Source organism: Planococcus citri, chromosome 1 (genome assembly GCF_950023065.1).
Source record: "Planococcus citri chromosome 1, ihPlaCitr1.1, whole genome shotgun sequence".
Lineage (NCBI taxonomy): Eukaryota > Metazoa > Arthropoda > Insecta > Hemiptera > Pseudococcidae > Planococcus > Planococcus citri.
Genome location: NC_088677.1, coordinates 62,645,375 through 62,657,422, shown reverse-complemented (window position 1 = coordinate 62,657,422; position 12,048 = coordinate 62,645,375). Strand labels below are relative to the sequence as shown.

At 35.4% G+C, this 12,048-nt stretch overlaps 1 protein-coding gene across 2 annotated transcripts; it reads right to left on the bottom strand.

The window, feature by feature from the left end:
- Window positions 1-3,435: 3,435 nt before the first annotated feature.
- LOC135833233 (uncharacterized) lies at window positions 3,436-10,240 on the bottom strand. 2 transcript variants are annotated; one of them, XM_065346938.1, is made up of 7 exons: window positions 9,212-10,240; window positions 8,989-9,088; window positions 8,730-8,834; window positions 6,715-8,632; window positions 6,501-6,600; window positions 5,567-5,671; window positions 3,436-5,459 (listed from the first exon to the last, which is right to left on the bottom strand). In XM_065346938.1, exons 1-4 carry the CDS (start codon window positions 10,033-10,035, stop codon window positions 8,423-8,425), a joined length of 1,239 nt encoding a protein of 412 aa, XP_065203010.1. In that variant the 5' UTR covers window positions 10,036-10,240; the 3' UTR covers window positions 3,436-5,459; window positions 5,567-5,671; window positions 6,501-6,600; window positions 6,715-8,422. The 2 variants fall into 2 exon arrangements, with proteins under 2 accessions (XP_065203010.1, XP_065203009.1); XM_065346937.1 differs by lacking the exons at window positions 8,730-8,834; window positions 8,989-9,088; window positions 9,212-10,240 and having other exon boundaries at window positions 6,715-8,426.
- Between the last annotated feature and the right edge of the window lie 1,808 nt (window positions 10,241-12,048).

Below are 12,048 nucleotides of genomic sequence, written 5' to 3'. Positions count from 1 at the left end.
TTGTAAACATAGATCTAAGACCCATGCCGACAAATAATCAACTGAATCTTTGTGGGCTGCGAAAATGCCAAACAACTGAACACTTTTTGTCACTTATAGTCCGGCATATGACAATAGGAGTAATTGCACCCCCCCCCCGCCGATCCTCCGGGACAACTTTTTTCTTAAAGGGGACATCCTAAGGAACATTTTAAAGCAAACTTGCCAAAAAAAAAAGTTGGCCTTACTTACAAAATGGCGGCCGTTGTGTTTGACAGGTCAGCCAAAATCGCAGATTTTGCGTTTTAACATAAGACTTGCACGAACTTTTTCAAACTTTACAAAGGTAGATCGAAAGATCATGCAAAAATTTATCACCTGTCAAAATTTCAAGTGGTAAAGTGGGTTTTTTGATTTTTGGTGAATTTTTGAAAATCGATTTTAGGCCAAAAATGAGGGAAAAAATCAAAATTTTACCAAATTGACCAAGAAAGCTGAAATTTGAGATATACCCTATTTTCGACATGCCAAATCGATTGGAAACGGTTTCAACCCGTTTTGAGCAGTTCTGGAGCCTCCAGCAGATTTTTGAATCTCGAAATTCCCACAAGATTCCATCAAATTGGAGTTGTAAAGCTAAAATTTATTCTAAAAACTAATTTCAATACGCTACGAAGTACTGCAGGTGAATTTCAAGTCGTTTTGGATCCTCCAGCAGATTTTTGAAACTTTAAATTTTCACAAAATTTCATCAAATGCAGATGGAAAGCTGGAATTAACTCTACACTCCAATTTTAACACCCTCTGAAGACGACTTCAGGTGGGTTCAAGTAATTTTAGGGCCTCCAGCGAGTTTCTTTGAAAATTACTGATGGCTCCAGCGGATTTTTGAATCCTTAAATTTTCACAAAATGTCATCAAATGGAGATGGAAAGCTGAAATTTACTCTACACTCCAATTTTAACACCCTCTGAAGACGACTTCAGGTAGGTTCTAGTCATTTTAGGGCCTCCAGCGACTTTTTTTGAAAATTACTGGAGGCTCCAGCAGATTTTTGAATCTATAAATTTTCACAAAATTTCATCAAATGGAGATGAAAAGCTGAAATTTACTCATACACTCCAATTTTAACACTCTCTGAAGACGACTTTAGGTGGGTTCAAGTCATTTTAGGACCTCCAGAGACTTTTTTTTTTAAAATTACTGGAGCCTCCAGTAGATTTTTGAACCCCAACATTAATTTATCAAATGGAGTTTGGCAAGCTGAAATTTACTTCGCAGACTACATGGTGGTTTCAAAATATGGTTTTGAAGCTACCAGCTACTTTTATAGGAAATTTCAATTTTCCAAAAAAAACGTCATACAACCTTTCAAAAAGGTGCTGGAGGCTCCAAAACGACTTGAAATTCACCAGCAGTCAACTTCGTAGCGTATTGAAATTAGTTTGCAGAATGAATTTTGACTCTCCATCTTAGTTTGATGAAATTTTGGGGAAATTTCAAGTTTCAAAAATCTACTGGAGGCTCCAGTAATTTTCAAGAAATAATTGGAGGCTCTAAAATGACTTGAAATTTACCAGAAGTCGTTTTCAGAGGGCGTTAAAATTGGAGTGTAGAGTAAATTTCAGCTTTCCATCTCCATTTGATGAAATTTTGTGAAAATTTAAAGTTTCAAAAATCTGCTGGAGGATCCAAAACGACTTGAAATTCACCTGCAGTACTTCGTAGCGTATTGAAATTAGTTTTTAGAATAAATTTTAACTTTACAACTCCAATTTGATGGAATTTTGTGGGAATTTCGAGATTCAAAAATCTGCTGGAGGCTCCAGAACTGCTCAAAACGAGTTTAAACCGTTTCCAAATGATTTGGCATTTCGAAAATAGGGTATATCCCAAATTTCAGCTTTCTTGGTCAATTTGGTAAAATTTTAATTTTTTCCCTCATATTTTTTGGCCTAAAATCGATTTTCAAAAATTCACCAAAAATCGAAAAACCCACTTTAGCATTGAAATTTTGACAGGTGATAAATTTTTGCATGATCTTTCGATCTACCTTTGTAAAGTTTGAAAAAGTTCGTGCAAGTCTTATGTTAAAACGCAAAATCTGCGATTTTGGCTGACCTGTCAATCACAACGGCCGCCATTTTGTAAGTAAGGCCAACTTTTTTTTTTGGCAAGTTTGCTTTAAAATGTTCCTTAGGATGTCCCCTTTAAGAAAAAAGTTGTCCCGGAGGATCGGCGGGGAGGCGTGCAATTACTCCTATTGTCATATGCCGGACTATTAAGCATTGTAGACTATTTTTATACTTCAGTTTACCATATTTTCTCCCCACCATCCTCTCCTTGAATGCTTAGACCAAATGATCGTCAAATCAATACATCTTGGGGCTGAGAAACAAACCGGACATTTTTTTGCAACAAGCACCTCAATCATTAAAAACACCGTTTCAGTCACTGGTAAGAATAACTTGACGATGAACACACTCGCGTGCGAAGGGCACCAGAGAATTAAGTTAATTCGGCAAACAACAGCTTATAAATAGGTATAGGACACACATACACGATACACACATGGAGTTTACACTATTTTGGCGTGATCCGATGCGAATATCATTCTACTCGTAGGTAAAGTTATCCACGGCAACTTATCATCCAACATGGGAAACCGATGCCTCTATACCGGTCTCCTTTGCTTTCGTGGAATAATCTCTTTAATTACCGTTCTCCGACTTTAATTATTCAAAACAAGCTTTGTCACTGTAGTGGCCGCGCAACCCAACCCAACCCTTATACGAGTATATATATATGCGAATACAAGAAATATCTAAACAGGCCTTTTGGGACTACGTAAGGGTCACGCTTTTCTACTGCTTTTACGGTCAGCCTTCCTCTTTTGCTATTAGGTTATTGTTGCGGCTACTTTTACTGCTTAACATTCGCTTCATGCCTCTTTCGTTTCGCTTTTCGCTAATCCGCTTTCCAAGTTAGTCCACTTAACCCTTTTACACATTTTAATTACAACAGATAATGCGTATGTGAGCATTGATATTTCGCGTATCGTTTGTTTTGCCAGCGAATAACCTTCTTTAATTATAAAGGTACCTTAACGTGGTATATTTCACGAATTGGTAATACCGCAAGGTAAATTCAATTACGAAGGCGACTCGGCGCGCAGCGTCGTTTGCATATTTCGATAAAATTATACCAACTTGAGTTAGACGTAATACATAAGTAAAGATCGTGTAAGTGAGTAGGTATGGTAGTGTTGTCATCTTGGTATAATTTTGCTAGATTTGGAATTTGTGAAGTCTGAAAAAAATGTAGTGAAATAAGTTGCCTATCCAGAATGCCGTAAATAGGTATGCGTTTTGAAAATATGTAGGTACCTATTATTTGAAACAAACTGAATAATATGTTGAGAAAATATGAGCAAAAAATTGAAAACAAACAGTCATCTTATGATCTTAGATAGGTATACAAGATATATTTGTTGATACACAATAAATATTTCAGCCCTAAAGTTTTCATTTTAACAGAGGTGTCGTTAAAAAAGTTTCAAAATAGCATGTCATTTTTAAAAATAGAAATTCCCAATTAATGTACTTGCTCCAACTGATCATTACGAGGAAGTACCTCAACTAGTCGTCGATCAGCACAAAAATTTGCCTACGTACCTAAACCTATTATATGCACATGGAAAAGCATTTTGCAGTAGACATTCGGGTTTTCTGACATGAATCTAATGTGGAAATTGAAGGGGCAGGGGAGTTAGTCGGATCGCATAATGATCTATTGCACCCCCCCCCCGGTCGATCCTCCAGGACATATTTTTTCTTAATGGAGGAGTCCTAAGGAACATTGCTAGCCCTTGTCCTAAAAAAAAAAGGTGGCCCTACTAACAAAATGGCGGCCGTTTTGATTGACAGGTCAGCCGAAATCGCAAATTTTCTGTTCCAACATAATACTTGTACGAAATTCTTCAAACCGTTCAAAGGTAGATCGAAAGATCAGACAAAAATTTATCACTTGTAAAAATTTCAAGTGCTAAAGTGCTTTTTTCGATTTTTGGTGAATTTCTGAAAATCTTTAAGCCAAAAATAAGGGAAAAAATCAAAATTTTACCAAATTGACCAAGAAAGCTAAAATTTGGGATGTACCCTATTTTTGATACGCCAAATCGATTGGAAACTGTTTCCAACCGTTTTGAGCAGTTCTGGAGCCTCCAGATGATTTTTAAAACTTGAAATTCCCACAGATTTCATCAAATGGAGTTGTAATTTTTAAAAAGTCGTTGGATGCTCAAAAGCGACTTGAAATCCACCCGCAGTTGACTTCATAGTGTATTGACATTAGTTTGCAGAATGAATTTCGGCTTTCCAACTCCATTTGATGAAATTTTGTGGGAATTTCGATTTTCAAAAATCTGCTAGAGGCTCCAGAATTGCTCAAAATGGTTGGAAACAGTTTCCAATCGATTTGGCGTGTCAAACATAGGGTATATACCAAATTTTAGCTTTCTTGGTCAATTTGGTAAAATGTTGACTTTTTCCCTCATTTTTGGCCTTTTGATTTTCAAAAATTCACCAAGAATCGAAAAAAGCACTTTGGTAATCGAAATTTTGACAGGTGATAGATTTTTTCCTGATCTTGGGGGGGGGGGGCAATAGATCCTAATGCGGGCTCCGCGACTAAGTATGGATTTTCGAAAATCCAATTCTTGACCATAGGATTCTGGTATAATTTTTTGAGACGAACAAAAAAGATTCTTCGACAAAATTGCTTATCTTTAAAACTGAAGGCAAAACGGGCAACTATATTTTGTGAATAGAATAAATTTTTTGTGGTTATTCTCTCAAAAATTTTCAAAAGTTGAATTTCTGTCAATTTTAAGGTAAATACCTGTGTAACAATTCAAGATGAGCAAAAAATATCATTTCGTGATTGTACAACTTTGAAATAGAAAAAGCTGGAAACAGTATCTACATACTTAGTTTGTAAAAATCTTGGGAATCTTTGAAAATTGATTTGCATGTAGAGCCTTCAGTTTCAGAGATAGGCTATTTTGTGAGAGAAACCTTTTTTGTTTTTCTTGAAAATTTGGACCTGAAACCATGGACAAAACTGGGTTCTTCCAAAATGTGCACCTACCTACACCGTAGCACTTTCAATTTCCGGACCAGGCTTATGACAAACCAGCCAAATACGGATGTACGCAACCGCTAGAACAGATTGGCGACTAATAGTTGAGGTACTTCCCTCGATGTATTGTTTCATTTTGAGGCAATCGTTCGTAAAACGTTGACAGATGACTGTATCACATTCGTAAAACGTAAAAATGTTGCCAAGCAAAGCGGATATGCTCCTAGCGCGGTTACAGTCATTGGTCTTTGCGTTTGGCACAGAAATATGTAAACATCTTTGCGCAACGATGTCGACCAATACCATGGAGTAGAGTACACAGCGAAAGATAGCGCCTGTACCTGTTGAAAAAACAATAAAATTCTCTAAAATTATGTGACACCACAATGCATGTTTCTAACATCATGTGTCAACTGTTCCTCCCCCTCTCCAATAATTAAAAGCTTACCGATTCTTCCAGAATTTCTCCTGTCCAACATAACAGGAATACAGGTTGAATAGTTGGAAGAAATATAGATATTTCTCTTAGTCTGACTGCTGTTGAGATACCTGGCTGGTTTGAAAAAAAAAACAAAAACAAAAACAAAAAAGAACAAAACATCAAAGGAGTGAATGAATGATCAATTGAGGAGTCGGCCTGCAATGTGACCTAACTGCAAAAAAATGATTTTTGAGATAGCAACGCTATCTGATAGTCTAGGACATGCCCTACAAAAGGAATATATCACCTTCATCCATTTTCACTCGTAACACCTCTTCCCCACCCCTAGAAAATGATGAAATTAAATCTGTGGCCTGCAAAGTGACCTTATTTTTACGATTTTCCGAAAACGTGTTTCATACGGTACTGTTTGTTGAAATCAAAATCAATTTTAACCCCTTCTGAAGAAATTCAAAAATTTTGGAGTCATCGAAAATCGCACTGGAGGCTCCAGAGTGATTCGAAATGGTAAAATCGTAAGTTGAGAATAAGCCACAACTCTAGTTTTAGCTACCCAGCTTCCTGTACATAAAAAAATCTTGAATGAATGAATAAATCTTTGCTTTCATAAAGAATAACATACGCCATGAAAAACCGGAGAAAATTGCATACATATCTCTAAAAAACAAAAAAAACACGTATGTGTGGCCTGTAAAGTGACCTAACTGCAGCATTTTTCATTTTTGTTGCACCCTGTAGCGAACCCATGTACATATTTTTCAGAAACGAAAAGGTGATTAGGTGAGTGAAGGTTGACCCTTTCGATTCCCGAAAACAGATTTCGAAAATGTGACTTCAATTTCCTAGGACACGTTTTCCTCATTTATCTCAAAATCAATTTTTTGCAGTTAGGTCACTTTGCAGGCCGACTCCTCAATTACAAGTAGGCCTATACACTTACCAATACAAAGATGAAGGCATGAGTGATCTCAAAGAAGAGCACAGTTGGTAATATAATTGCAGCTAATGTTTCATAAAAACCTCTGAAACATTCGATCATTCTGAAAACGTAAGTAGGTGTGAATTTATCTCAGGATTACATTGTTTTTTCTTTTAAGTAGATCTGGTACGTAGGTATACCTATAGAGACCTACCGTACAGAATAATCAACTTACTTGCAAGCAACTTGAAAATCACGTACACATTTTATGATGGTTATGATGGTTCTTTTGAATTTTTGTTCAACGATTTTGTAAGTTTCGAGGGTCATATCATTATTTGAATCCAGTGAGTTCAAGTCAATTATAATTTGTTGTATTCCGTTTTGAAATACCACCGTGCAAAATACAAGCAGAAATGATATCATGGGATACGTAATTACTACCGATAAAGAACATAAAGCTGCTATGGTATTATAAATTACGAAAAGTTGCGGAGATCCATATTGGTCAAGTTTTGGTGCATAGATAAAGTAATAGTTGTAGTTCTTAACCTTTTCTTCTTCATAAAAAAATATTACACTCAGAGCACAACTCGAATAAAAAATGGAAGCAGTTAAACACTCATACAAAATAATATACAGAAGCAGTTTTTTCAATAATTCCGTGCTCTTTTTGTGGATATTATGATTAATAATAACATAATCGGCTATTTGGATCACATCGTGTAAGTTTTTGCCAAAGCGAAACACCGAGATGTAAGGTACTACAATACAAGCGAAAAAAGGAGCCATGAATACAAACACAGTGTACAACAGAGTCACAATATCTTTCTCATCACTGAACAAAAGATAGGATACCAATTGAAAAAGACACAGTAAAACCATAGAAAGCGTCCATGAAAACCAAAAAATTTTGGTATGTCGGTGAAACTCCTTGCTAATGTAGATTCCTCCCATGAAGCAGTAGGCCAAATAGAATTGATTTGCTATGGTCGACTTGTACCCGAAGATATTCTCTTTGCCGCGAATTTGATTCATAATTTTTACAAGATCGTTCACCACGTTCATAATTTTAATTACGTAGATCAAAAAACTTCTGGTAAACCGATTGAATAACTACTGGTTTTTAGGAATTGTTATATGCAATTCTGGTGCTTGCGATGCCAACAATGACCTAATTTATGAGCGAAGTATATTTTCAGATTATAAATTTCAAATTCGAAGAAAAAAAACATCAAATATTTAAATTTAGTAGATTAGGTAAGTGCACTCTATTCAAAGTAAGAACTTATGTGTCTAGTTAATAATTTAGAGTAGGTAGGTACGAATAACGTCTGATATTAAAGAGTACATAATTGGAGGTCTTTACATTGAACATATCTACTCAATTATTTTCTTACATATTGATAAAATCTATAGTAACCTTTACAATGTAAATATACATAAATAGAGTGCGCTAGCACGAATACGTGATCTTAGCTTTTCATCATACCTCACTTTATGATTAGCCATAGCCTGCAATTTGTTGTAAATATTTATATTGAAATTTCCGTGTATATTAATGTGAAAAGAATTATTGCTTCGTTCAATAAGTATTATTTGTCTTTTGCGATATGCGACATAACAACTGGCAATGAGAATGCTTTTAATTACTTATGGTACGTAGTTACTCCCTCGTCAAAGTGCATTTTCATTTTGTCATCATTGATGATCTAAAAGTCAAGTGAGCATTCTTCAGAGTCCAATTAGTTGCTTTCTTCATGTGATTTAGAAATGGCGAATATCCCCTTCCACTGGTTAATCGCCTTGATGCTATGAAAGAAGACTTCAAATTGTGGTTGGATTTTTACAGCGCAAGTGTTACCCCTTAAGGATATAAATCTTAGGCAACCCCTCGAACAGATCGGCGACTAACGTTGAGGTACTTCCTTCGATGAATTGTTTCATTTTGAGATAATCGTTCGTAAAACGTTGACAGATGACTGTATCATATTCATAAAACGTAAAAACGTTGCCAAGCAAAGCGGATACGCTCCTAACGCTGTTACAGTCATTGGTCTTTGAGTTTGGCACAGAAATACATAAACATCTTTGCGCAACGATGTCGACCAATACCATGGAGTAGAGTACACAGCAAAAGATAGCGCCTGTACCTGTTGAAAAAAGAAATAAAATTCTTTAAAATTATGTGACATCACATTACATGTTTCTAACATCATATGTCAACTGCTCATAATTATTAAAGCTTACTGATTCTTCCAGAATTTCTCCTGCCCAACATAACACGAATACAGGTTGGATAGTTGGAAGAAATATAGTTATTTCTCTGAGTCTGACTGCTGTTGAGATACCCGGCTGATATGAAAAATTAAAAAAAAAAAAAAAAAACTAAACAATTCATCAAAGGAATGAATGAATGAATGAATGATTATTTAACAATTCATCAAGGGAATGAATGAATGAATGAATGAATGAATGAATGATTATTTACAAGTAGGCCTACACTCACCAATACAAAGATGAAGGCATGCGTGATCTCAAATAATAGCACAATTGGTAATATAATTGCTGCTAATGTTTCATAAAAACCTCTGAAACATTGGATCATTCTGAAAACGTAGGTATGAATTTATCTCAAGATTACATTGCCCTTTCTCTCAAGTACCTATATGAGTACCTACTAAGTATGTACTATGTACCTAGAAACCTACCATATAGAATAATCAACTTACTTGCAAGCAACTTGAAAATCACGTACACATTTTTTGATGGTGCATTTGAATTTTGGTTCAACGATTTTGTAAGTTTCAACAGTCATATCATTATTTGAATCCAGTGAGTTCAAGTCGATTATAATTTGTTGTATTCCATCTTGAAATACAACCGTGCAGAATACAAGCATAAATGATATCATGGGATACGTAATGACTACCACTAAAGAAATTAAAGCTGACATACCGTTATAAATTAAGAAATATTGCAAAGAACCGTATTGGTCAAGTTTTGGTGCATAGATGAAGTAATAGTTGTAGTTTTTAACCTTTTCTTCTTCATAAAACAATATTATACTCAGAAAACAACTCGAATAATATATCGAAAGAGTTGAACAATGGTACAGAATAAGATACAGAAGCAGTTTTCTCAATGATTCCGTGCTCTTTTTGTGGATATTATGTTTTATAATAATATAATCCGCTATTTGGATCACATCGTGTAAGTTTTTGCCAAAGTAAAACACCGAGATATAAGGTAGTACAACACATAAGAAACAAGGAGCTATGAATACAAATACAAAGTACAACAGAGCCACAATATCTTTCTCATCACTGAACAAAAAATAGGATACCATTTGAAAAGAACACATTAAAACCATAGAAAGCGTCCATGAAAACCAAACAATTTTGGTATGCCGGTGAAACTTTGTGCTATCGTAGATTCCTCCCATGAAGCAGTAGGCCAAATAGAATTGATTTGCTATGGTCGACTTGTACCCGAAGATATTCTCTTTGCCGCGAATTTGATTCATAATTTTTACAAGATCGTTCACAACATTCATAATTGTAGTTTCGTAGATCGAAAAACTTGCAGTAAACCGAATAATAACCAATGACTACCTACTGTTTTTTTTGTTGTTTTTTTTTTTAAAGAATTGTTATATGCAATTCTGATGCTTGCAATATGTACTAACAATGACCTAATTTATGGGCATTGCACATAATTTGCGTATTAGCAAGTACTTTTCTGAATTATAAATTTTAAATGCCCAGAAAAAAAACATCAAATATTCAATAAATTTAATACATTAGGTACTCAAAGTGCCTACCTACCTACCTAGTCATTTAGAGTAAGGAGTGAGCATAACGTAGGATATTTAGAGTAATTGGAGGTCTTGATATTGAACATACGAGAATGTGCTCAGTTATTCATGAAATCTATAGTAACCTTTACAACGCAAATATAAGTAGGTACGAGTAGGTACTAATACTCATGAAATAAATCAATGCAAAAAAAGGTAAAAACACCACAGCATGAAAAAATAGTTCTAGAAAAATTCGTAGAAGGGAAAATTTGTAGCATTTATTATGTATTTTTATAAATAACACAAAAAAACATCAAAATCAGACCATAAAAGTGCCATTTGTGGATCAAAAATTTTAGCTACACAAGTGGGTCCTCATAGGTAGGTATAAATCAAAGATGCTTTTCATTAGAATTTTTTTGAACTCAGGATCTTATTTTGTCCAATTTTACATTCAGTTTTACCCTTTTCTATTTTTGATACTTATAAAGCAGGTACATACATGACTTTATTCGAAATTTGAGAGAGGAGCAAAAAAATGCGGGCAAATGTCCTAAGAGGCCAGACAGGCACACAAACTACCCTGAGAAATCAGACTGATGTATCAATAACTTTCAGAGGCCAGACAGACAGACAAACAGTACAGAGTTCGGGGGAGAAGCTCTTTGTTTTTTTTTTGTTGTTTAAAATGAAAAACACTGAAAATGTTCTATTTTTAATCCCATTTTTCCAATAAAAAATACATACCTACAAAAACTGACTGAAAAATTAATTTTGAAAAAAAAAAACAAGTTGCTGTAAGAAAAATAATATGTTTTAAACAGGCTGTTTTTATCGGTACATTTTTTTGCTTAAAATTCAATAAATTTTTGCTGTTGTTTTAAACATCGCATAGTTTAGAACATCCGTATGCGACAGACAACCTTGAGAGAGTAGATAGCTGGGATAGTGACCTTGAGAGTCCAGACACATAGATAAGCGACCCCGGGAAACCTGACAGACGGGTAAATGATCTTAAGAGGCTGGACAGACAGACAGGCGACTCTGGGCAACCAGACAAGCACGTAGGTAGGTCAGTGACTTCGAAAGGTACGACAGGTGAACAGATAGGTCAATGACCTTCAGAAGAAGTTGTATACAGGTGGGTCAGAGATCTCGAGAGGCCTAGCAGGCAGACATTATCACCTTGAGAGGCCACTCAAACCGGTCATTGGCCTTTTAAGGCCAGACAGGAAGGTCAATAACCTTAACATGTCAGACAGACAGACAGAAATACGACCTTGGAAAGCCATACTGTTGGGTCAATGACCTTACGAGGTCAGACAGACAGAAATACGACCTTGGAAAGCAATATTATTGCGTTGTAAGCACTTTAAAAATAAATGTCTTCTCCTTCATACAGTTGGGTCAATGACCTTAAGAGGTCAGATAGACAGACAACCAACCTTGAGAGGCCACTTTAGAAGGGACAATGATCTTTAAAGGCCAAACAGGAAGACAGACGACCTTAAGAGATCAGACAGACGGGTCAACAACCTTAACATGCCACACAGATGACCTTGGGAAGCTAGACAGGTTAGTTAGTGACCTTGAGAGGCTATAGAACATTCAATAAAATAGAATTGTTAAAAAATCATGAACTTTTCTATTTAATCGCTTCCTATTTTTAACATGGAGTTTGAAATAAATAGATATAGTTAGTCCACCAGTTTGAATTCTGAGTCAACCAATGGCCGTGTCCATCAAAATCCAAGACCATTTTAATGCCTC

What these genes read in the sequence shown, in the direction of transcription:
- LOC135833233 (XM_065346937.1), bottom strand. Translation starts at nt 7,547, where the DNA reads ATGAACGTGGTGAACGATCTTGTAAAAATTATGAATCAAATTCGCGGC. An exon ending in GATTTTCAAGTTGCTTGCAA is followed by an intron (nt 6,601 to 6,714) that starts GTAAGTTGATTA and finishes TTACGTTTTCAG; the next exon opens with AATGATCGAATGTTTCAGAG. An exon ending in ATGCCTTCATCTTTGTATTG is followed by an intron (nt 5,672 to 6,500) that starts GTAAGTGTATAG and finishes TTTTCAAACCAG; the next exon opens with CCAGGTATCTCAACAGCAGT.